The 27,084-nt window shown below is 37.7% G+C and overlaps 1 protein-coding gene and 1 long non-coding RNA gene across 4 annotated transcripts in view; one reads left to right on the top strand and one right to left on the bottom strand.

The window, feature by feature from the left end:
- The window catches only part of Fas1 (fasciclin 1 Fas1 domain-containing), a 125,286-nt gene that overhangs the window by 80,827 nt on the left and 17,375 nt on the right, over window positions 1-27,084 (top strand). For all 3 annotated transcript variants that reach the window (XM_087343080.1, XM_022063371.2, XM_087343076.1), the window contains 5 exons: window positions 12,818-12,953; window positions 17,131-17,446; window positions 17,765-17,861; window positions 18,210-18,387; window positions 19,039-19,199. In XM_087343080.1, the coding sequence (XP_087199206.1) occupies window positions 12,950-12,953; window positions 17,131-17,446; window positions 17,765-17,861; window positions 18,210-18,387; window positions 19,039-19,199 (756 nt within the window). In that variant the 5' untranslated portion in view covers window positions 12,818-12,949. The remainder of the gene's footprint in view (window positions 1-12,817; window positions 12,954-17,130; window positions 17,447-17,764; window positions 17,862-18,209; window positions 18,388-19,038; window positions 19,200-27,084) is intronic.
- Window positions 24,745-27,084, bottom strand: part of LOC110829526 (uncharacterized) — a 73,787-nt gene continuing 71,447 nt past the window's right edge. Inside the window, exon 5 of the long non-coding RNA XR_015533690.1 lies at window positions 24,745-24,814. This is a non-coding gene — a long non-coding RNA (uncharacterized LOC110829526). The remainder of the gene's footprint in view (window positions 24,815-27,084) is intronic.

The following is a 27,084-nucleotide window of genomic DNA, read 5'->3' as shown; positions in this document are numbered from 1 at the left end:
AGTTTTTTCGTATTATACTTCAGCATGTTTGACAGACCGCGTGTAATTGAATTTTCCGCGTTCGGAAAATAATTGCATTTATTATCACGCGCACAATCCAGTCCGCGTCTGACAAACCCGCGTTGTTGGAGGGTTATACTGATGTCTTTAATGTAGTCTGAATAGTCTGATGTTGTAGATTGTGCACAGAAGTCCAACACTAAATTTTATAATTCCTAATTTATAGCGTTTGTGAGCGTCATGTTATCGACTGAAACATTTGAAGGAAATTAGACCTCAGAAGTTCTCATAACTCTTTTCACCCCCAGAGTGCTGATAAGTGCCCTGCATTTGGTTGTAATTGCTTCTCATTACGTCAGATTCGTCTGCCATTCCCATATTATCTGAACTGCATAGGGGACCAGACGTGACATTATCACACTTGCCATTTTAGATAATGACATCCCATTTTCTGTGTATCAATCACGTTCTGACATGGATAACGCTTTGTCTACTCCTGCGTATTTGAAGATAATGTTCTGGAATTTAACAGTATGAACCCCCAGGATATTTGGTAACCGAGCGAAAATTAAATTTGGTATTTCGGAATACAAGTCATCACCAATCTGGTTGCTTTGTAAAAAACACACCTAAGACGTAACTAATCATAGGGAATTATTAAAATGAACATACGATGGAAATTTAAGAATTCTCGTATACAATTTAAATAGGTCAACAGAATGTCACATTTTTATTTTCTGCATGAAGAGGAATCAGACATGTTTCCTCCTGGGATCGAGTCTCGACGTCTGATCTTAATGCCTATTGACTGTAAGTACCGACTGTTGAAGGCACTGCAGCGCAGTGAGGTCAGGCGTCCAGTGGGTCGGTACGCCCACGTAGGCTGGCTGCTCGTTCCTTCGGCGCCGTCCTGACTGGTATTGATTTTCTGAGCAGTAGCAGCAACTAACTGCTATGCCTCGTTCGCGTTGCCCGTCGAGCCCTCTCACAGTTCCCGGGTTCGAGATCTTTCGCTGGTGAAACTTAGACTACAATTCTGCGACATATAAGTCACTCTTTTGACCGGAGGTTACGAGTTTCAGGTCCACGACTGTAATCTTGTGGCTTGCGGGATGAGGAAGTGGGGTCTGCCTTTAGCGCTTCGGACTTCCTGCATTCCTTGCAAGTCTCAAGATTGCAGTCGTGTACTATACGTCTGGATCATTAAAAGCATAAGAACTTTTGGTTTGGAAATTTTCAAAAAACGAGTGCTTTTCAGAATAAAACACATTATTGACAAAATGCAGATTAATTTAAAAGCAGCAATGGCATTTGTCTATTTAACGACGCTTTTTAAGCTACGTTGCGTCGAATACATGACCGATTGTGAATGAAGAATTCTAAATGTTGTAGAATGAAACGACCATCACAGAAGTTTCCTACAGGGAATGAAAGAAGATGAAAACGTTAACCAAGATTGAGGTCGACACGTGGAGATTCTCCAGAACACGATGCAGGAGTACAGACCATGAACAGTGCATTGCAGCTTCTGTTGGGCAGAATAGCCCACGAGATGTGGCACAAACAGGAGACCCTACAGAGAAATCTGCACACAAATTGAACCGTGTTTTAATAAAGTGACACCAACTGCAAAACTGTTCTTCTTTATATGACGTTTATAGAGAAGCTTACGAAATTCGTGGTGACCTTTTTTCGGTCGCTCGTCTGTATAAATTTTCAATCGTTAATTTTTCCTTTTTTGTTCTTCCATGCGCCATCAGTTTTCATACAAATGAAATTATTTATGTATGACAAAATGATTGCTTTACAATATTTCTGCCCACTAACCTTTTCAAAGGACTTGTGCCTCAGAGGCATTCAATAGATGGCCTGCCCGTCCCATACTTCCCCTAGACAAGCTAACGTGAAGTAAGCACACGTAACAATCCACAATGCCACATAAATCTGTAGAGAAGCTGGGGTTGTTTGGAGCGTTGTGTGTGGCATCTGATGGCGCTCAATTTCCGGCTTGCGCGGGATAAGCGGCTTGTTGTTGACAGCGATGTCATAGCCAGCATCCCATCAGCGTCTTCAACTTTACTGTTTGAGGTTTCTTTACTTAAACTTTGCTCGTACCTAACGTATTTCACGAGGAATCATTCAGTGGATTGTTGTAATGAAGATTTCTGCCTTTTGGGTTTTTGCGCCCTGATGACGGAGGCCGTATGACCTCCGAAACGTTGGTAAGCCTTGACCAGACTACACAGCACATCAACCCAGAAGACAGAAATCTTCATCGCCCTGATGACGGAGGCAGTAATACCTCTGAAACGTTGGTAAACATCGACCAGACTACACAGCGCAACAACCCAGAAGACAGAAATCTTCATACTCATCGCCCTGATGACGGAGGCAGTATGACCTCTGAAACGTTGGTAAACATCGACCAGACTACACGGCGCAACAACCCAGAAGACAGAAATCTTCATACTCACCGCTGTGAAAACCTCAAATCAGACTGTTGTAATCTTCGAGGCATTGAAATCCGCTGATGTAGTAAATTAGGCGATTCTTTTACACAAATAAAGTTGAAGAGAATGGGGCAATCAATTTATTTTTATTTTGACGTAATTTAAACCAACAAACTTTTCTTACTTCATTTGTCCTTATTATTAGAGTTTTAGCAACAGATTCTGAATATCTTCTTTGGTTTGTGTTCTGCATAAAATTGCGTGTGATGGATCAAATAACGAAGAGAAAAAACATAAATCGTGGATTCTTGGAAATGCAGTGCTGAGAATATTCGAACTTTAGAGAAACGACGTGACGAGGGATTGGAGAAAACTGAGTATTGAGGAACTTCATTAATGCTAGAGCCACATAAAAGAGGCTGTGATGGAACATCCAGACAAATTAAGTTTGAAAGTACACATTCTAAACTTTCTTGCTTTAATTCTCTTCTTCCTCTTTGCTTCTTTTAATTCCTCTCACCACCGCCGGAAGGAGAAAAATTCTTCGAGCGACACTGTAACAACCTAAGTACTATTACAGGCTTTGTAATGGCGAACTTTAAAATGCCTGCCAACTATAAAATTCATTAAGCACCTTACGTCAATGTAATAGACCCATCAGATGCTCATACACAAATAATACACCGCAAAACTAAGATTTCGCCCACCTAACGTTATAAAGGGAATTCAAATGACCCAATTAGCTGTTTGTTCCAGCACCAAATATAAGTCTGTGTTAAGCAACGCCGCTTACATTTAAGAAATCGCCCCACGAATGTTTCATTATTTTGGCCCACTGTCCTTTTTATTGTTGAACTTATGGGTTAGTGTGTATTACGGGAACAGTAAGACGACTAACTGAATATGGCTTGCAACTGGATATTTTGGTACCTTTGGGCTACTCGTGGCCTACCTAGTAAAGTATGACTATCGCCTCAACATACGACTGTAAATAAGTGGATCTTTCTCTCCATTTTTCCCCACACACCCGCTGGTGTAGATATACAGTCAGTGTTTTTTTTTATTTATATTAAAATGCATTATATTCTCACGGGGCGGAACTTATGATTCGTTCTGTACTACGAAATACGAATGTCGTCCTAACAGGACAGTTTGTTTACTAACCCAGGTCTTGTAATTGACATCGATTCATAAAGGGGGAGCGAATGATATATGAGTAATTTGAAACGGGTTTTATACATAACTTAACGTAAAATGAAGACTACCTTACATTCATATTGGAACTTTATATGCCTAAAATAATGAAATCACATTAGATATAAATGTTTTGTTATTTGAACAAGTCATTCAAAGTGAAAATATTGTGTACGATAGGCCTGATACTGAAGAAATCTCCACGACAACAGAACACAAAATTTATGATAGAAGAATAAATTTAACACAACTGATTCTTTTTCCGTTTTATGCCTTCTTTCTTGTCATTTCTTTCTGGCGTGTGTAATAAACCTTGTAGGCTTGTGGTATAACTTATACATATTCTATGCGTACTGTTGTTACGTCACTAGGAAAACAAGTTCAATGCACAAACCGATGCATTTAATATTATAAGATTTAGTAGTGGGAGCCTTTTGTTTTTATAAATGTCTTCAGCAATTAGTAACAATAATTGGTCGATCACAGTGGACGTGCGGTCTACCCCTTTAACACTGGAATCTGGGTTTGAGGTCAGTGCTCCTTACATTGTATGTGACGTTTATTACAAACGCTTGTAGAAAGATGAAATGGTCTAGACGTAGATACATTGGATGTTTATTAACGATGTGTAATATAAAAATAAGTAATTTAATTATTTAAGTACTGTATGTTAAAGAAAGAACAAGCAAGAAGGTTAAAATTTAGATAGTGATTAGTGAGATCTGACCTTATAGTACTTATTGTGTGTAAGGTTATCGTTTGTTAGCACAGTGTAAGCCAAATTAGGTACTTTGTTAGGGGAGCCATCAGCCAGCTAATAATATGAACTTGAACTTCACCGTCAGGCAAATAACACGCTTTGCTGCTTTATTATAATCCCCCTCTATTCTATATTTTGAATTATTTTAACGTAATTTTCAACCCCATTCGCTGAAGCGTGGCGAACAACTAAACCGGTTAAGTTAATTTACTGCTAAATCCTCTCGTGTCGTAGTTAGAGCTAGACACTTTACGCCACTCTTGTATTCAAACAATCCCTGGCCGACAGGGAAATAACGGTGTACATAGCATTTAAAGCTGGCCCCTTAACGTATGTTGTGAAGCCGTCACTCCCTGGCTATGAAGTCGGAGGGCGGTGTGTAGTGTCGCAGTGTTTATCAACCTATGGTCAGCGGACCACTGCCGATGCTAAATTATAGGGCAGTTGGCGTTCTGTTTCTGTGCTGCGTTCTAGCGTTTTTGGCCGCTGAACTTTGTGAATTGGAACCTCGGAGGGAGTCACTTACCATAAGTTTGCTGGAAGGGATGGCAGCAGGCCGCGTACAGCACACTCCAAGTAAAATCTCACCACGATATGTAATACAGGAAAGTCGATTTCACTAAACTACACATCACTATAAAATTAACACTGCAGAGCGTATTAGATCATTTTATCTTCTTCGATGAATCGCCCTGATGACGGAGGCAGTATGATCTCTGAAACGTTGGTAAACATCGACCAGACTAAACAGCGCAACAACCCAGAAGACAGAAATCTTCATACTCATCGCCCTGATGACGGAGGCAGTATGACCTCTGAAACGTTGGTTAACATCGACCAGACTACACAGCGCAACAACCCAGAAGACAGAAATCTTCATACTCATCGCCCTGATGACGGAGGCAGTATGACCTCTGAAACGTTGGTAAACATCGACCAGACTACACAGCGCAACAACCCAGAAGACAGAAATCTTCATACTAAGAATCGCCCTGATGACGGAGGCAGTATGACCTCTGAAACGTTGGTTAACATCGACCAGACTACACAGCGCAACAACCCAGAAGACAGAAATCTTCCAATTCTCGTTTTATTGAACTCGAAGATTCGTTACCACGTTCAGAACAACTGCTGCTGGATGCCGTTTTAGATTAATCCAGTTTACATTTTATCCATCTTAATGTTGACCTCCAAATTTTGCCTACGTCTTAAGAAACGGTTTCTTTCTTGCAGGTTTCTAATCATTATAATGAGATGGATGTTTTATGCGTGCGCACGCTGTGTTTGTAAAGTTTGTTGTCTGGACGTAATAACTACGAAATACTGAATTGAGCCTAAGTACGAAAGGCATCTGTCTGTGATGCACAAGGGGGAAAGGAGAAGTGTTTACGTTTTGAGAAAGGATTTGAAAATTCGTCAAGACTGAGTTTGTCGTCTTAACTTCGTGTTTTGTATGGTAACTACGATTTCTTTTCGCAGCGTAGTTTTATTGTGAAAGTTTGCTAGCGAAACTTTTGGTTCGCGTGAAATGCGTTGCTATTCACAATAATACGGACAGATGAAGGCGAAAATGGCGTACATGACTTTCTAAGAATTATAACATATTACTAGGTCTCATACAATTTAAGGTTCTCACGACGATAGGTATAAAGATGGTTTTCTTCTGGGATGTTGCGCCGTGTAGTCTGGTAGACGTTTCAGAGGTGCTTCTTGTTTCTATCATTGGGGCAGTAATTTCCTCCGAAACTTCGCAGTGTCACACTACACTACGCACCATCCGAGAAGTCAGCCATCCTAATAAAGTGCACTTTCTTCAGTAACACTATTTGGTTGAGTGATGCACGTTTTTAGTGGATTAGTCACTACCCAGTCGATTATCAATGCAAAGGCATTATACTTTAATCGTCTAATGCAGTCGCACATTATGTCTGTAACACACATGGGGAAATGGTAATTGTAGTTAGGAGTTTAGAGGAAAGGAATCGTTTGGAGAACTTGTCATGGAACGGAGGATAATATTAAAAGAATGGAAGCGAAATAGTGTCTGAGGGTGTGAAGTGGATTAAAGTCGTATCTGCGACTGTCAGTTACGTCACGTATCCATGGAATTAGTTTGTTAATAATTAGAGTTTCCCCATACTTTGTGTTTGTGGGATGTGTGAGAAAGTGACCAGAATCTTTCTTCGTTTCTTTAGTTTACAAAAACCCTATTCATGATGGAGTTCTCCTTGAGATCTCTCATAAATCGTGTTCTCAGCGCCGCCTGCTTGTGGACAAATAGGACAGAGCTTCTTATAATCCATTCTTGCTCTCAAGTTAGCAGTGATATGAATAATGGAAGGGCAGGGAGCTCCTAGCAATTGGACCACCGCGCAAACACTCACACACACACGGCTCCCCCTTGAGGGAGAGCCTTCACTGTGGCCCCTAGTTCCAGTGCACTTGCAGTCATGTTGCTTTCATGATTTCTGCGATTTTTTCCACGTCTATATAACCCGTTGGTTAACAGATCGGACTCTTTCAGGGCCGCTACTGGTTTCTTGTTTTTAGATGACCAGATTTTGCAAGGATTTTGAAAATTATATTAATTCTGAATTACTCCATTTACTTCTTTTACCTTCATTTCACTGAAATCGTTAACTGACGTGAGGGGTTTGGAGAAACAACTTCGTGGATCCGAGTTGATATTCGCTCGGCTGGTCGAGAAATTCCCCGCGTTTTATGGAGCCAGAGTGTTTATCACTGTGTTCGCAAGAGCCCGCCACCTATACCAAAACAGAGTTTGTTAGTTAATACGCGCTCTCCATTTAGCCTTCTACAGTCTTCGCGTAAAGGCAGGCTATGGCAGAATTGCTGCAGGTTTATCAGGTCAGGTCGCAAGCAAACGGCTTTCGAATAGCCGCTAGTGGCAATGACAAACAAGATGAGAATTTTATCACGCCACGCACATCGTCAGAGAATTCGGTTGATTCACACGGAAGTGACCCACGTAGCATAATAATGTTTCGCAATTGGTCGAGTCGGTGACTACATCAGATGAGTCAGTTCAAAGCCATTATAATTTGTCTGACGTGGTGGCTTCTCGAAATTATGATTTATCAGGTGACAGAGTGATTTCGTTTATGAATGGGAAAGGATATGGAAGGAAGTGGTCGTGGCCTAATTGAAGGAAAATCCGGGTATTTGTCTGGAAGGACTGGGGAAATATTTGGGTTGATCTGGCAGAACACGTACCAATTTCTTGTTTAAAAAATTGAAGCCGTGCAATTCCAGTCGTTGTCTACCCTAGTAGCACTTCTGTGGGCTCATTCGGGATCTGAACACAGACACAATAAGCAACGCGGGCTCGTTGCCGATAATATAACCGAATACAACAAAAGGCTAAAGCTTTGTGATTGGAAAAGTTTGTTTCAATAGAAGTTCCGTTCTGCGATCATAGTTGGTGCGCTGGTGGGATTCATTTGTCACTCACGGCCAACACATCGAATTAAATGATTCCTAGACGCCACGAAGGCGTGTCGAGGACGTGGGTGCAGATCTGCACACGGTTTGGAGGTGAGTGGTTAGATTTAAGCTCCGACCGCTTTGTAGGGCAGAGTCGACCTGAGGACGGTGGTGGAGAGAAACGTCTGTCACTGCAGGGAATAGAACTTTGACCTTTTAATGCATCTCCGGTCATTTGACTGAGCTATGTCGGCTCGTATGAGATAAGACGTCATAAATGTCGGTTATTTTGTGCAATGAAACGTCATCAGTACGTATTCAAGGTGCGAGCAAAAGGTTAAACAACGTTTAGTGTTTCCTATGTAGTGTTACCTCCCAGTGGTAAGGCTGTACCACAGGGACGATTGGAGTGATACAGGCTTATTGGATGAATGTGAACAATGGAGACCTTTCATAGTAGAAGATTTCAGGATGCATTACCGCCCCAGACCCCTTACCTGCACATCTGTCTCTTTCTGTAGCTATTTTTCGGCTGTTGTATCTCTCTCCTCGCTGCTGGTTGCCCACCGTTCCATACACCCCACTCATTCAGGCTCCCGTGAAAGACATAAACCCTTTCGAGGCCTCAGTTTTCATTGGCGTCGCTTTGACAAATCAAACCGTGCATTTCCAGTGACTTCCAATCTGTATTATCTTTCTTTAATTCTCTGTCTTTGTTTGGGCAGTCAGTTCACCTTGAATACGGAGACAAAAAGGATCTCCGAAACGCTGCCATCTGCTTGGTGTCACGAGGCCATTACTCCAAAATAGGCTCCACATTATCGGTGTTGAAGTGTTCTGGAATTTCTCTAGTATGGATCAAGTGAAGAGAATTAAAACGAAAGGAAAGACTTTAATAAATTTAGGGACGCAGTTGAGTTTCTTGACTGTAGGAAAATGCTGCTTCCATTTTCAGGGTTGAAGATGGATGAGGCATGTTCTACCCCCATGTTCACTATTGAATAAAGAGACATGTTTTGTCCGAAACTTTGAAAAACATCCAAAATATTACACGACGCTGCAACCCAGAAGACCACCAACCAAATTGAGTGATATTCTGGCGGAGTGTTTGGCATTTCTTGCCTGAATCGAGAATCAGTTCCATTCATCTAAATGGCATTCTCGAAAATGTATTCGGTTTTTAAAGTGTGAGTTGCTGTAATTGTGTCTTACGTCTTAAGAATGACGTTATTCTGAAAGCTGACGCGGAGATGCAAAGTTTGCAAGCGCACTCGTGTTGAAAACCCACATAGCTTAGGCCATCTCTTTTATATACTGTGTTCACTGACGCACATTGTGATCTTTTAACCCTCTCTCGTCTTTCAAAACGAGGCTAGGACGTAGCTCTTTTGTACAGAGAGGATTATAATCCTCAAGCAAATTGAATATTGATTTTGAAACAATGCGAGAGCAAGGTATAGGGCTCTAAAAGCAAGTGGCTTATGTTTTATTTGTCTCACCCTTGTGCTTACAGGTTTATGCAAACGATGATTAATCTTGCAACTGTTAATGCAACTTCAAGTGGCCGTCTTTGTTTTTTACAGCGTTATTCTTTCCATTCTGGTTCTTATTTGAGGAAAATATTGTGTTTGAGTATAGTATATTGAGGTAGTCGCCATTTGGCTTAAAGAGGTACGTGCGTGAGAATTCTTTGATAATGAACTTAGAGACCTCGGCGCAAAGTTTATGAAATTCTATTTCTAAACTCAAACATAAGTACATCACAGCTTTTGAAGATTCAGAGTTTTAATGGTCGCATGTTGTTAAACTTGAAATTTATTTGTAGGAAAGTAGCGTGTGGGATTTGTTTGAAACTTGTCACAAGTGGCAGCAACATCTGTTCCTGAAAGTGTGCGAAAATAGTTCTATAACCACACGAGAATGATGTAAAGCTGAAAGGAATTCTGTAAAGAAGTTGTACATTATCTTATATCGGGCAGAAGATTTTCTGCCATCGGTCAGCATGAAGAGATCAAGGATGTCGAAGAAAATATCCGTTCACGAGTCTCGATCTTGGATACAGGAATGTCATCTGTGGGCGCTGCGAGATCATACCGTGTTATGGAATGCCCCACTTAAAGCAGAACACAGCCGTAGGTGGTCCCGAGTTACGTGGAACGCTCTGTATGATGGCGTCTCCTAAGCCTCCTACCGACCAGCGCCTGGCTGGAATCATAAACCGATTAGCTGCTGAAGTCGCCTCAGTAACTCTTGGATCAATTGAAATTTGATAAAATTCTATGCTTGGCCTCTTCTGCCCCCGTGGGCACAATTTGCCTGTAACTGAATCAGGGGAACCAATATTGATCAATTTCCACCCTACGTGACATGTTTCAAATTGATATAACCCTTGAAGAAAGTCACCCGCCATTGACTAGAGTTTCGTAATTGGATGTTGGTAGGCGAAGAGCTGAGTTTGAGAGGAAACGAAACTCGTCGTTAGTTGCGTGTTTTTTAGTGAGCTTCGACCTATTAATGAACGTCACGTGAATTTACATGTTTCAGGTATTGTATTCTAGTCTCCGAAACGTCGTTTTATATTCAAATTAGGAAGATGGATAATGCAGTCGCGTTATACTTTGAGATCATTTGTGCCATTATTAACTTAGCAATTGAAAATTGTCGTCCGCAAACAACAGCCACTGTAATTTTTCTAATGCGTTTAAATGCACAAATATCGTTTGCAAGTGTGCCAACACGCTGGGACACGGTCATGCATTGGCACCGGTCCGAGAAGCCAAGAATCGATACCAGAGAAAGTAGGGCATCATCATCCTTGTTATTGATGTTGACAGACTGCGGTGCTCATGTTTGAGGTCTGGAAATGGAATTTGTAGTCTGCATGCACTGTAAACAATGATTATATGCTTCGAATTTGAAATACTCCAGCCAGATAGAATACTGCCAGGCTTTCCATTTTAGCCTAGCTTTCCGTTTTATTCCTGACCAGCTGAGCGACTAAAAGGATTCTACCTCATAGAGTTAGGCTTATAGTATCATGTCCGTCGGTCCGAGTAACTCATTTAACCAGCTGACAGTCCCGAAACTAGTTTCTCATTTGTAGCCATTGCAACGTTTTATTCATGGCGAACTTTGACACTAGTCTTTACCTTTTAAAGTACTGTGGTGACTATATGTACCACCTGCTTAAAAATTCACTAACTTTGCATTTTGTTCACAGAATGTATTTATGTTTCACGATTCCATAAATGAACGTAAATTATTTCCTTAAACCACATTAACCAATTAATCTTTTTAATGGTGAAGTGCTTTATTATCATTGAGATATTAACTGAGATTTTGAATATTATTCAGAGACTTAACATCATTGCATTCATATATAAGGTGCTTACAGTATCCACGTATATCCGCTGCTGAACCGTGCCCTTAATCAGTCAAATCCTGTCTCATTCTGATAATTTGAAATCCATGTTCATATCATCCTATACAAAACTGTGATAAATTATATCTGTTATATTATGAGCGATGTTTGTCCTTTACGCTACAGAAATGTGGCACAACCAGTGTACCGCGAAATTTTATGAAAGAAATGGCATATTCGAATGCTATAGTTAGAAAACGGCAATATATAATCTTTCGTAATTAGAGTTTGTAATACACACGTTTTTTGTTTTCATGTGCGTAAAATCTTGTGGGGCAAAGATTTATATGTAGATGCTATATTTATGGCCATATACAGTTTCGTACCCTCCATTTCGTAAGATGAAATTTTGTGTTCTTGACAAATTAGAGTGTGAAAAAAGTCGAACATGTAAGAAACTTAAATCTCTTATATTTTTCAAGCAATTTGTAGAATATACGATCAAATTCTTAAAGCTTTATTACGAAACTTAACAGATTTCTGTGACATTTTAGTTAGTTTATAACTAAAATTTATTCAGTGGTTATAATCGTGTTTCATAGAACTTTACGCACGCCTGTTGTCCAATGGTTTTAGAAGGAAGTCCACAATAAGAAACGTAAGTAATGTGAATGTTTCCTCCTCGTTAAGAACGTTGCAATACGACATTGCTTTCCGTCTGTAGTTCTCTGAAATAATGAATAGATCGCAGTGCCTCTGAATCAGTACACTTTTATGATATTCTCCACAGCAGTGATCCCTATTCTTAGAAATGAAAATATAATTACTTTTTAATTAGCAGCTCTCCAAGTGTTCTGAAGTACAATAGAAACAGCAGTCGGCGCTGACTTCAAGTATAAAAATATCTCCATTTTCATACTATTTGTCCCTGTTCCTCTATGTTTATTTTCTTTCTATTCTACTTTGTCCTGTAACGCCAAGTTTTAGATTTAATTAATTTTCGCCCCTCCTAACTACAGCTGTGTCTCAATTTCCCCAGGATCTGTTCCTTCATCAGTTTTTTTTTTCGTACTTTACACCAACAGCTCATTATTTTAACAGAAACACCTCCCGTGAGTAAACGAAGTTAAAGTTACCTAGCGAGCCGGGGTAGCTCGGTCAGTATAGAAGCTGGATACCGGGGTTCGATTACCGGCAGGGACAAGGAATTATCCCTTTTCCACAGTATTTAAACCGACTTGGGGTTCCATTCGGCCTCATCCAACGGGTACCGGGGCTCTTGTTTCAGACATAAATTGGCCGGGGCATGAGCTGACCACTGTCCTCCTTTTCATGCCGGGGTTTAGAATGGGTGGAGCTTTATCTCCACTCCCCCGTTGCGTTATTTATTTGTGGTTTATTTAAGGACGCTGTCCTGCAGCGTCGAATGATAAGATGGTTGATAAACATTTATTTTTGAATAATAATGAAGCGATCGCGACATTATTTACAGCACAGTTCCGGCAGCTCACCGGAGGGTCCGAGGAATACCACCTAAAAAACCTGTCACTAATTCACTGAGTCAGTCAGTTATTTAGTGAGTGACTCAGTATGTTTTGTGTGTTTCAGTTTTATTCGCTGCTGGAGAACAGTGCCATAGCAAACAACACGCTGCAATACCGACAAGTGACCCTGTTCGCGCCTACAAACCGCGCGTTCCAGAAGTACAAAGGAAGCAAGGACGACCTAATCCTCTATCACATGAGTAAGTGACAAAGTTATGTTTCGTCATTGTTTTAGGGAGTGGAACAGTTTTGCTGCTTACAAATTTAATGTCGGAGCTATGTTAAGCTTTCGTGAGACGAGCAGATAAAATCCTGATTCCATGCGTAATGTTTTGAGTTATTTAACGATCTTGACATTTCAAGACAATGTAGGGATAGTGTAGTCTAGAGAAATGTTTAGAAATTCTTACATAATAAAACTTAATAATATTAGGGTGGTCAAATCAGAATGAGAGATTTGGGGTTCTCACGACAATAAAGATGACTTCGTTGTTCTGGGTTGTGACGCCGTGCAGACTCCAAGGCAGATGCCAGCGTTTCAGAGAAACTTTACGTATCCATCGCTGTCTCCAGCCCTGACGATGGAGACAGTATGTTTCTCCGAAATGTTGGCTTCTGCCTTCGAGCCTGCACGGCGTCACAACCCAGGATAACATTGTAAACTCAAGAATGATTTTGGTGGGATATGTAGCATGTAGCTGTTAGAACGCTGGCCTTGTAATCCTGGGGTCCCGGGTTCGATTCCCGGTGGTGCCCAAATTTATAACTTGTGTTGGGCAAGGCCGTGGTCCAGGTATCACGGAGTTTTCCTCCGGGACTTCCCCGGTTTCTCCGTGGCATCCCAACAGTTACTTCACATTCATCATCATTTACATACAGAAGAAGGCAATGGCAAACCACTTCTGAATCATCTGCCGAGTAAACGGACCTGTCGTCAGACAGAACACTAATAATAAATAATAATAATAATAATAATAATAATGTAGCATGTACAAGGGAATTTAAAAATGTTTACAGAATTGTGGTTGGAAAACCAGAAGAGAAGAGACCAGACCACATGTGAGACCTAGGCGCAGAACGAAAGATGATTTTAAAACGGATATTAAAGAATTTGGTTTGATGAAATGGACTGGATTCGGTTGCCTCAGGGGACAACATAATGGACTTTGAGGTTCTATAAAACGCAGGGAATTTATTTAACATGGGCGAAAATTTGGGTTTGTAAAGTACTCCGTAGTCCTACAGAGTTAGTACGACCAGACTGTAGTTTAGATTAACTCTTCAAAGCATTGTAACTATATGCACCACCTTCCTTAATGATCATTAAAACGCATTTTACCCACAGAGGGTATAATATCAGAACAAACAGCGATTATTTATGTAAACAGCATAAACCATTTGATCTCTGTAATGGAGGAGTGTTATGTTTCCTTTGAGGTTGGAATTGAACGTTAAAATATTATTTAGACGAGATTTGGCTTCAAAGAGTCAATTATTTTCCTGCAGTTTATTATTGCTTTATACTTGATTAATGATTATAAGATGGTCTTTAGTATGGTGAAGTCAATATTTGTTTGTGTACCTTTTCAAAATTTTCACTTCCCAGACAGATTTCCTTCTGGACGTTAAGAACTGCAGCCTACGACATTAAATGAGACGCAGTAAGATCTAGTATAAGCATGGGTATCACGTTCTCATCTTGTGAAAACTTCTGTTATATTTACAGTCAGCGACGTAAACTGCCCATGGGCTTGGGCACTGAAGGATTAGGCTGCCTTAAAAAATAATTTTATTTTTAAATTACAAGACTTAAGAGATATACAGTAACAATGATGATCGATATTCATAATAAGTTAAATGGATATCGACATGTACAGTGATGGTTTTGAACACGTAATGACTACAACGAAAATCACCTTGTGACTAATCGATTTGTATCGAATGTCAGTATGATATTTTGCAAGTTCCATCTAAGCCACTGAATTCTATGAATGTCGACGTTGGAAATTATGTGGTTGTATTATGCAGTGAAGTAGTAGGGAAATTAACGAAGGGTGACCTACAAAATTTCCCTATTTAATTCTGACCTGGCATGCTAGTTGTGGAGGTTCGAAGGGGAAACTGTTAATGATGTACCATTCTGTCGGGATTATATAGTTCTCATCCCGTAGTTCTGTTTTGAGCATCAAATATAAATTATTCATAGAGTTATCGTTCAACTGCCTAATTATACCATTGCGCTGGATCACTTGCTGGCGCTCTGGCAAAATAATGTCATACCGCGCCAGGCCCCATGAAGTCCATTAACGTCTTGATTGGTGACCAGAAAATTGATATTTGAAACAGAAGTTTGAACTGTAATAAATAAAATAGTAACCACGCCATCGCTGATTCACACTATGGAGTGGAATTCTAGAGAAGCCGATGGTTCTCAGCCATTCAAAATTTGCCACCCACCTTTTGGAGAACCCAAAGGTTCATTACTGTTTGGACAGTAACCCGTCACTGGACCCTGTCATGAGTCAGATACTACATTTAGTTAACGTTCTCTCACATTCTGTGTCTGTAAGATAGGTACTGATATTAATCTACAGTGTACGCTTAGATCTGTTTGCTCTCTTCTGATTTTCCGACTGAAATTTTGTATGCATTTCTCATCTTTCCCTTGCTTACAACATATCCCACCCAGTAACCAATGTGCTGTAGGATCTGAGTTTTTCACGGCGGTGAGTCTTCTGGGTTGTAGCCCCGAGTAATCTGTTAGTTTACCGAAGGTTTAGGAGGTCCTTGCTACCACCATCATCAAGGCGACCTAATGATGGAAGCAGAACGTACCTCTACAACATCGGTAGACATCTACGTGACTGCGGGATCTTCATACTAGACTCTGCGAGAACATGAAATTTTACAAATAAATGGAACTTCTAAATCATGGCTACAATCCTTTTTCTAGTATTTCCTGTTTTTTCGAATGAAGCTACCGGAACAAAGATTGTGTCATAATTTCTGAGCGTACTGTGTTCGCGCGCGTTTGTGTATCCAGTTCAGCAATTCCAGAAATGCAGAATGCTATGGCAGACAGGCTTAATAAAGTGGAGCCTTGACCTCTGTGTACATGTTGGCTGGCAGATGGATGTTCTGCTCTCAACGAAGTGAAGTAAATGGTTACCAGATTTAACTATCTCGTAGCAGATTTCAATGTTGCCATTGTGTGATTACAAAAGAACCTTATCACTTTAATCATGCTCGTTACAATACGCCTATCAGTCGTGACTACCAACTCTCGTCACACGTCTAATGTTGCGCTGTGGAAACACGCCCATGTGGGTGGGATTTAACTTGTCTCGCCTGTGTTTCAGATCTCGAGTAAGGTTTTTTAATCATCAGATATGGAAATTAATCGATATTTCAGGTTTTTACGGCGACGAGTATGAAAATGATTGTCTTCTTCGACGTTGCGCGGTGTAGTTTCGAAGAAATTTACCGACGTTTCAGAGGTGGCAGCAAGTACCTCTTCAACGTCATAACATCCCAGGAATACAGTCTTCTTTAGCAATGCAAATGTTATGAATGACACATGAAACAATAACATACAGTACTTACGATATAGTAGCCTGCTGTGAATATATATGTTGGAAAATTATATGAAATCATGGAAACTACAGTGAATCCTCATGTGTAATTTCCACAAACAAGAACTGTTTATTGTAACAAATTTGTGTTGAAGGAATTCGTGTTTCTTAATGGTTCATGAGTGTGCACATACGGAACGCTACCAATTGCCAAGTGGTTAAAACTTCGAAGTGACTTGTCACACGTCTGTACACATAATGGATTGACCTGTTTCAAGTGCGTCAATAGTACACATTATGGTCTGTCACTCTGAGGGAGGAACACAGATTGCAGGTGTCTGAGAAAAGGGTGTTGAGGAGGATATTTGTGCCTAGGAAAGAACTGGTTAGGGTATGGAGAAAACTGCAAACTGATGAGCTTAAATATTTGTACTCGTCCCCCAGTATTGTCAGGGTGATTAAGTCGAGAAGAATGGGATGGGTAGGGCATGTAGCGCGCATGGATGGGGCAAGAGGTGTGTACCGGGTACTGGTTGGGAAACCTGAGGGGAAGAGACCGCTGGGGAGACCTAGACGTAGATGGGAGGATAATCTCAGGTGGGATCTATGGGAGATAGGAGTTAAAGGAAACTGGATTTTGTTGGCCCAGGACAGGGTCTGGTGGAGAGCTTTGGTTAATTCGGTGATGAACCTTCGGGTTCTGTAAGCCATCTAGTTAATTAGTTAGTTAGTTAGTAGTACACATTGTTTTGTAATTGTGTACACCACAGAAAAGTGTCTAAATCTTAATTGATGTATTTCTCAGCTAATTTGGCAAAACCACTGGACCAATTGGATGGCTCTGTCTCATCAGAACTTGAGGGGAATCCTCCAATCTGGATAACACGAATCAAGGGCCGATATAGGGACGACCTGTATGCGAACAATGCACAGATCTTACAGGACCGCTCTAACTACATCCAGATGAATCATCAGCAGAAACAGCAAGTTCTGCATGTAATCGACAAGGTGCTGGTGCCTGTTAGATCCGCCAACAAGGACACTACACAGATATACAATCCTGATGCCTTCCATTTTCTTAACCAATCAGAGAACCTTGATGTTGGAGACCACAGACTCAGGTATGTGATTTATGTGCTTTCATCTTCTGAGTTCATTAAAGCCTCGTATGAATTTGATAATTTCTTACGGAGTTTAGCAAATGCCAAAGAAATGTCGAAAATAGGTCAGTGGTACGCTTTTGTAGGAAGGTTATGAATCTTATTTCATGACAAGTGATTTTCTGGAGTAGCTGCATAACAGTTGAATGAGCAAGAATGACAGTGGCTGATTCTGGTTGGTAGAAAAAATAAAACAATTAAAAGAGCTGATCCATGTATGTGTGCTTGATATGTCATTACTGTTCTGATGTCGGTGATAATAACAGATGTTTGTTTCAGGTCATTCCGACAGCGTGTGTACCAGAACAACAAAGGAAATGTGTTCCTGTCAGAGGGAAAACATACCTTTTTCATTCCTGTGGATGAAGGCTTTAAGGTATCACATATATTGAACAACATTGTGAATAAAATATCATTCTCCTTTTTCTCGATTTTTTGTTGGATTACAGAATTTTTTTAGATGTTCATTATCATGACTTCATGTATACAAAGGCAATGAAATAATATTCAAATAAATTTATAGAGACAACTACTTATCTGAAAGTAGTAGGCAGTTTAAGGATTCACGGTGTCTGTCTTACTTTTAATCTGGATCTGGATCCTATCTATGCATTGCAGATTAGATCAATTTTAATGTTCCATGTTGACAGAACATGATATAGTTTCGTATTATTTTATTTGTGATATGTCAATAAATATTATATTGTATTTGCGTTGTTCATAGCCTACTCCCCGACCTGAAAAAATTGACCAGAAAGTTATTGATGGCCATGTAATTCCAAACCACGCTCTTTTCACGGATGCAACTCCCAAAGACAAAGACTATGAAACGTTGGCGTTTGGTGATAACGTTCGGGTGACCATCTCATTCTCGACCCAGTCTAATGGAAAGGCTTCTTCGTGTAAGTATTTCTGAGTTATCTCAGGTAACTTTTCATTGTTTGTGTTACTTTCCATCAGCAGTAAAAATGTACTATTTTAAAAAGTTTACCATTACCATTTAACCTGGTTGGTAATATTGGTTACTGCCCATCATGGCGACATCAGGGTTTGGTAAAAGTGAGTATTCAGAAAGGGAATTTGGAGGAATATCCTATAAGTTAATATTTTCAGACAGACCTTTCAAACCAAACATCGGAGTCGTAAACAACCATTCGTGTTATTTCTAAAAAGCCTTTAAGTTGTGTGTGATATTTATTTTTTATGGGAATTCACACATGCAAGATAAAATACATTTCATATGATACAGGGCATGTACTTACCAAAAGAAGGATATCTGTAACTATTCCACAAAAATGTATAAATACAAACCTAAAGGAAAACGAGGCAAAGGCCGCCCACAAAAACGTCGGAATGACCAATTTTAACTCGAACAGGAAATTCCTCAGAGACTAAACCATGGAGATGGTGATGATGATGATGAGGATTTTTTGAATTAATTGTTCTGCAGATACAGATGATGAATTAATGTGACATATTGGAAATTAAAAAGAGTAATAGTGTCGTTTTCTAGAACATACTCTGTAAAAGAAGCGTGGTTATTTTGTCAACAGATTATGTGAAGAGCAACACAATAGTGGGGGATCCTAACCATACAGAAGGAGTTGTACTGGCTGAGATTGTGAAAGCAAATATCCCCGTGAGGAATGGAGTCGTGCATCTCATCAATCGACCTCTTATGGTTGTGGACACGACAGTCAAGCAGTTCCTAGAAGTAAGTGTACTAAACGCTGAGTCTGTCTCGGTACCGTCACTTTCTAACTCTCTCTTGAATCTGTTTGTTGAGTTAAATCACAGCGACTTCAGCATGCTGTTAGCTATATTTAGGTGGAAGAAAATGGTTCCTGTAGTTTGCACAGCACTAAATTGCAAAATATTTCAGAACAATCATAAAAGTCAACAAGACTGTAATTGGCAACTCCTGATAGTACAGAAGTGGTAACATGACTACATGCAAGGATCGAGTTATAGTTCTTTCATTTGAAACTGGAGAATCCCTCTGAGTTACATTCTACAAAAACAGAAACTGCATCTGTCCAAATCAAACTTATGGGGGTTCTTATAAACTTGGAAAAGTAGCTTCCAGTTTACCTGTCCCGAAATATATAACATTGGCCCATTTGATACTATCTTAGCTAGAAAGTGAAGGTTGTTATTGGGAATATATATTTATGTATATGGGCGACTGTTTAAAAAAAGAAACAGTTTGAATCAAAAGTGAATAACAGACTTGTGGACGAACATCTGTAAAGTGACTTACACATTGTCATATGGTATTATGGAATTTAAGTTACCAACACGTGATGTTGCTGGTTGGAATTTAACTCTGAAGGATGTGGTTAATTGTTGTAGTTTGCTACTGCAATGCTCGGTGATTTCCAACGTGGCCCATGATCCGCAGAGATTATGTACCCTGGGATATTATTTACTACACATGTTATACTTGTTAACAGCAATTGTCTGTCAAGTTTGATTATAATATATTTCTTTGACTTAAACTTCTTACATGATTTACTGAACTGTCATACTTGTCAACATTGTGTCAGTCTCAGATCTGAACAGCGGCAAACAAATTTTACACTTCAAATATTACATGCGTTTCAAAATATGCAGTAGAACGATTTCTATTTTTGTAATGTACCTCTTTCTGATGGAGTTTTCTGAATTATTTCTGTATTTTCATTCCATATATACTACTGCAAAACTTCAGCCCACATTTTGCTTCAAAATATTGCTTGTGATGATGTCCATGTCGAGTATTGATTGTTGTGATGGTGTCCTTAAAGAAAATGTATATTTTCCCCCCTTATGATGATGCATCAGAATTACATGTGTTGTTTTATAAACATTCTTTTATGCATCATATTAGGACAATCTATTTCGGCGCCCTTGATAATGAACAGATTTTTTTATTGTATGCCATTGAAGAGATATCACCGAGCCAAGAAAATTCCTAAAATAGAATTAATGTTATGTCAAGCAGAATCTATCATATCAGCCCTTCTCAATTGTACGAACTCTTCTTCCACTTAGATAGAACTGACAAGCTGTTGAATGTTGGATTTTTCAAAAAGAAGAGAGAACACAATGTTTTAGTTGACTTGAGAGAGGAATGGAACCTGAAAATCAAATAAGAGCACATGGACACATTCATTTACTCAGAATATATGTTACAAGTTCTGTCCATATAATATTACATTCAGTACAGTTACATTATAGTCAACATGTGCATACAGCTTACAGTAAAATACAAGGATGCTAGAGATGGGATGAGTATTTATTAACAATTGTGATATTCAGTTCTTTGCACATGATGAATATGTGCAATATTTTTAACAAAAAGTGTTTCTTTGAATAATATTAACTTGAACTTCCAGCACGAGTAATGGCAAAAGTCTAAGCTAATCACATTTGATTTAGCGTAACATTATAATTTTGAAATAGTGATTATTTTTTTTTACAAATTATTTAGTGGTCTCTCTGCATGGGATTGAGAATTTAATGCAATGTCCAAATGTGTAATATTTTATACTGCAATAATATCCACCATCTTTCTGACCTCCACTTATTTACAGGATGAAAACATGGAGTTTATTATTGTAGTATGTTGGTTTCTTTTCATTCATAATTCCATTGTGTGGACAAACACTATGATGCCTTTTGATAGAGGACAATAAAAATATTGTCCATAATAACAGAAGACAGTGTTTATAGGTGCAATGTAAATTATTTGAAAAAAGTTTGATTTTCGTGAATACCTACCTCTTTGTATTTCTTGAAGTGATTAATTTGACATTAATATTATCTTTTATTTTTACAAAAATGAGATATAAAGTGCTTCTTCTTATATTTTAACAGTAACTGCTAAATTTTTGGATTAGACTGAAAACCAGCAAGATGTTTGTCATAACTAAAGCCAATGGAAATGAAAATCATAAATAAATCCAAAAATAATTAAACCGAATTAACTGAATTGCACATATTCTTGCAAGAAGAGAAGGCATTCCATCCCTAGCAAATTCTCACTTATAGCACAACATGAATTATATTCATTGAGACTATTTCATGCACAGACAACTAATTATGATTCTTCTTACTTGACTTTCTTTTCATAATACTTCGTCTTCTGCAGTCATTCAAGGTAAACCACTTTTTCCACGTTTTTACAGCATCTTTATATAACATTACAATATAGTTGCTCCTCATATTATTAACACTACTAATACAATGCTTGAAATTAATATATATTGTATGTTTCTTATTCTTACTCTTATTATTATCACTTATTATTATTATTATTATTATTGAAATGTTGGCTGCTGGGATTAGTGTCAGTGGACTGAGACGTGACTAACTCGTGTACTTTTCAGCTACAGTTGGTATAAATGTGTTGTTATGGCATGTTCTTGTGGATTGTGTTTGAAAGTTAATTTCTGCACCCTAGCAGTAAACAGGCAGAAAGCAACTTGACAGCAATGGATCTGGCTGACTATCCCCTATCCTCCACATACATGCCTCAAGGTGGTAACATCTTATGCCTGTGTGATATTTCTGAAGTCAATTAATATTTTAACAGAAAAATATAATGATCATGTTAGGTATTGCATTTATTTATTAAAAATGTCTATTTTTTGTAACTAATTAGATACTTGGTGGTTTGTAAACAAATAATCTGTGAAAAGATAATTATCATATTCTAATCTTTTGTTCTTAGCAATCAGCAGCTAATACTACTGAATAATTTTCTAGTCTCTTATTAAATAATTGATCAATGTATGTACCAAGATACAAAAGTAATAATATGGTGAAATGTAATGAAGATTCTTTGAACCATGTCTATTTCCGAAGCACTCCTTTTAACTCTGAGTGTTTGGAATTGTTTCAGACATGATCATTCTGACATACTGGGCTTCATGCCCAATTTATAAGATTTGTGTAGCCACTGCACCAATCTGTCAGATTATGTATGCTCTGTGATCGTTTAAAAACTCTGAGTGAAACCTTTATGGAACTTAAACTTGACATGTAATCATAAATTTATTAAAAATTACAGAATTTAGTGACTCATTTTAGTACCACAGTTAATTGAAAGAAGAGGACATTTCAGAGACTAACTTGAAGTGTTTGTAATGTATAATTTGAAATTTGCTTTAGAGAATAATCAGAGTCTGATTGAGATTTCTTATTATGTTATTGAAACTCCAAATTAAATGTTTGTATCTGGTGGAGTAAAGTAAGTACCTTTTTTAGTCATATGTTAAGTGACTCATGCATCTTGCCTCTTATAATTTCATGTTACTAATATGTATGCCTTTTTAGTGAAAGGAGTAAGATTTATAAGTGGCACATTTAAACAATTTTTTCTTAATTTAATAATTTTATATTAAACCAGCATTGTCGATTGGTTATTAAATGAAGAATTTTAAGTACAGCAATTTCAAGAAGTGTGTAGGGAAAAGAGTTTAACTTTTTACTATAATTTTAACATAGAAACATTACACAGACTTAATCTCAGTAATATTCTTAATATTCATGCTTGATGTTTTATTGACTTACATTGCATAGAATAGTTAGTTAAAAATACAAGAGACAGTGTCACCCAGAATATTCTTGTTTAATTTTTCCATTGATTTATATTTATTCTTCATGTGTGCAGAATGGAGTAATGGAAACCCATCACTTAATTAAATGAGGGCAATTGAAGAATATTGTATCAAACTTCTTATTTATCCAAATTCTATGAATGTAGGCCATTTCTGTGTAAAAGCAAGTTTCTTATATTGTTATTATGTTTTCATAATGCATTTTAAAGATGCACATCAATTTGAAATCGTATAGTAATAAATCAAAGTGTACAAATGAGATTTTAAGTATTTTGGTTATTAATGGGTTAGAAAGGTAAATGAATAGATGATTTTGAGCTTTCTGTATATATTACTGTTAAATATTCACTGAGGGTTTCATACATTGATCAATTTCTGACATTATGTAGAGGATATACAGTGCATTCCCTGATAATGTTGAATGCAACTTTCACTTCCTGGCTCCCAGTAGGAATTGATGTAATTTTGGTAAATTGATATTATTTTTGTGGAGCAAAACTTGACTTGTATTGGGAAGTCCTCGTAGTGCTTGGCGGTGAATCGTGTAGTTCCAGCCGGAAGCTGGGAAGTGACAGTTGAATTCAGGTTTATCAGTAAACACACTGTACTTTTAAAAATGCTCTCAATCTTAATGTACCATATTTCTTTCCTCATAATCAGTGACATTTGCTAAAAAAGTAATAAATGTAATCTAAATATTAGCTTTGCACTTAAAAAGTTATAATTTCAGTTTTATTTTTCAATTTTTTATACTAAAAATAATAGCAGACATTTATTGAGGTTTGTAATGATTGATATAACTTTTCTTCTGGTAATTTTAAGAATTTTAAAAATAACTTTCAGGTTAATTAAGTAATTAAAAAAATTCTTACAGGTTTACTTTTATTTATTCATTATATTTCAGCAACAATTATTGATGATCTGAAGTTTTACTTCACTTTTCAATATAATATCAACAGAATGTATTTAACATTAACTTAAAATTGCCATAAATAAAATATGACATCTTACTTTTTTCTGCAGTGTAAATTATGGGCCTAAGATAATTTAACAGGATAATAAAGACATTATTATCAGTACAGTGATCAGTATCACTGAATTTAAAATTTATATTCAATTATAAGTTGTTAAATGAATGCATTTTCTCCAATTAAATGTGACAGAAAATATATTTTGTATTTTCATGGGTTGTATTTGACGGTACAAATAAAAATAATCCAGTTACATATAACAATTAATATGTCACAAGTATAAACAGTAAAGACAGAACATATTGGCTGTTTTGAGTTGTTGCACCATATAGTCTGGTGGAAGTTTACTAACGTTTCAGAGGTCCTTGCTGCCTTCGTCATTGCCCTAATGATGGAGGCAGCAAGGACTTCTGAAATGGTGGTTAACTTCTACCAGACTACATGGTGCAACAACCCCAAGAACAGCCATCTTTGGACTCACTGCCATGAAAACCTCAAATCCTACAGTAAATGTTAGTTGAATGCTCACTCCGCTGTCACTGATTGACAATAGGCTGATGAATTTTTCTTCTTACTGTACTGGTTGTAGTCTTTGTTGATTGTGTGTTGTATTTTGCAAAGGATTTTTCTTGGTGGTTTTTTCCTTTTTAGTATAAAAGTGCCTCATGAACACCAAGCTGCGTCTAGGTTGAGTGGTCACCATAACATACAGTCTCTAAGCTGCTTTCAGGAGAATGAGGTTATGTCTGGTGCATCTAAATTGAATTCAAGAGGATCAGTTCTGTACATTTATTTAGCTCACTTAGAATTTCAAACATGTGATACATGTATTATAATGTTATTACATTATTACTGCCAGAATTGAAGATATTTAACTTGTTTCAAATACGTCTGTAGCTAATAATAAAACCTTAGAAATGTGGCGGAGTTCAGATATTTTGGAATTACGTTAACAAATAAAAAATAAATGAGATTCAATTACCAATCAATTTAGAATCTTTGTGTCTTGTATCTAAAAACGTGAGGATTTTAATATAAAAAATTATACTTTTATCTGTTTTTAGTATGTGTGTGAAACTTTCTTTACCATGAGAGGAGGTACTATATTCGAGAATATGATATTGTTAGGGTTATTAAATTCGGGAGGAAGAGATGGGTGGTGAATGTAGAATTCATGCTAAATTTTAACTGGAGAACTGCACCTAGGCATAGATGAAAAGACACTATTAAGTGGATGTTAATCAAATAAAGTGTGAGATCATAGATTGGATTCAACTGGTGCAGGGTAGGGATCAGTGACCAGTGCTTGTAAACACTGTAATGAGCCTCCATATTCCATAAAAGGCAAGTATTTTTTTTGAGTATCTAAAAAGCTGTTAGGTTTTGAGGACCCAGTTCCGGCTTGTTTCATGCTGTTGTGATTGAGATTTTAATCTGTTATAACCCTGCCATTTATTGACCCTTCCTGTTTTATATTAGGCAGCATAAACTATTATGTGATGCTCATTTACAGTGAAATATTGCTGTATATGTAATTTGACTGTCTAAGATGAGACTAATATATGCAGGTAATTGCAATATTATCAGCACCCCAAACTTCTGTTTCATAAATTTGAATAGTTACATCAGCATTCAGACCAGTGTAATTCAGAGTTGTTTTATAGTAGGCAGTTAAGTGATATACCATCTAGCATGATTTTTATATGAAGTTTGAGTCTTCATTTACACATTTTTTATTAAGGAGGGAGTTAAAATTGCTCCAAGAAAAAAAGTAGGTCTTGGTTTCGAATATTACGTTGTATACAGAAAGCAAAATATATCAGTCCTAATAGCAGTACTCCTTAGTTATCAAACTAATTCTCTTACTTCCCATGTGCAAAGTTATCCCTAGAAGAAATTAATCTTTTAACTCGAGACCACTTAGTGTGTATTTACACACTATTAAAAGTTTTTGAATACTTTTCTCAACTTGCTTTCTAGCAAAAATATTCTAATTACTATTATAACCTGAGAATGTAAAATTTCAGTGGCTGTCATTTATGTAACTTTATGATACTTCTATTTTCTTATCACATATGCCATTATAGTATTAAATTCACTGTAATTACCTACTGCATTCATGTTCACTATTTAAACTGGTGTTATGTGCAAACAGATAGTCATCCAGGCCTTCACTACAGACAAGATGGTAACTTAAGGAAGTAAACTGATTCCAAATTACAGTAAGTTATATATGAACATACAGATTAGATGGTTCAACTTGAAACTGACTGCGTCTGTCATGAGCAAATGTTTTATAATCACAGAGAATCTTTGTAATGTCCTCTGGTTAACATACACAATATTTTTCTTGGGTTTTATGTTACCACAAGAAAATATTAGAATGTAACATTCCTTTGAATGCATATTATAATATACTTGGAGCTGAATCTGTCAAACGCTTGATATTTTCATATTACCATGAATATGTTTGGCTTTTGAAATATCTGACATGAAATAAAATATCTTACTTCAAAATAAAAACAACTTTCCTCATATCTTCTTTGTACTGAAAGTAGTGACTTCTAGATTGGTTCTTGTTGCAGGGTGCTAACCTGCAATATATTTGAATTGCATGGGTGAGATTAACAGACCACAAGGAGTGCCCCCCCACCCATGACAACCAGTTTGCATGGCATTCAACCTAGAGCAGTAGTAGTGTACAGAAAACAAAATGTATCTCATATTAACATACTTAGGCATACAGGGAGTCCAGTTTTTTGGAAGTTGTATTTAATATCAGTTTTAATTTTTATTACAGCCATGTCAAATATACTTGCAGCATTTAATTAACTGTCATTTGAAGTACCCACATAACCTGATTTTTGTGTTTATCACATTTGTCATACAATTATGAGTGGGACTGTTTTCTAAACACTCCCATTCTTAGATTACTATATGCTGGCTTCTTGAATTTCTCCTGCAATTGAATTTGATTTATAAATTAAGAAGTTGGGACTGGTATGAATTGGTTGCATTTTTGATG

The sequence above is a fragment of the Zootermopsis nevadensis genome, unplaced genomic scaffold (assembly GCF_977971745.1).
Source record: "Zootermopsis nevadensis isolate Lab colony 2312 unplaced genomic scaffold, Znev_1.0 Znev_ptg000001l, whole genome shotgun sequence".
NCBI lineage: Eukaryota > Metazoa > Arthropoda > Insecta > Blattodea > Termopsidae > Zootermopsis > Zootermopsis nevadensis.
Note: the sequence above shows the minus strand (reverse complement) of the source record. Positions and strands in the feature narration are given on the sequence as shown.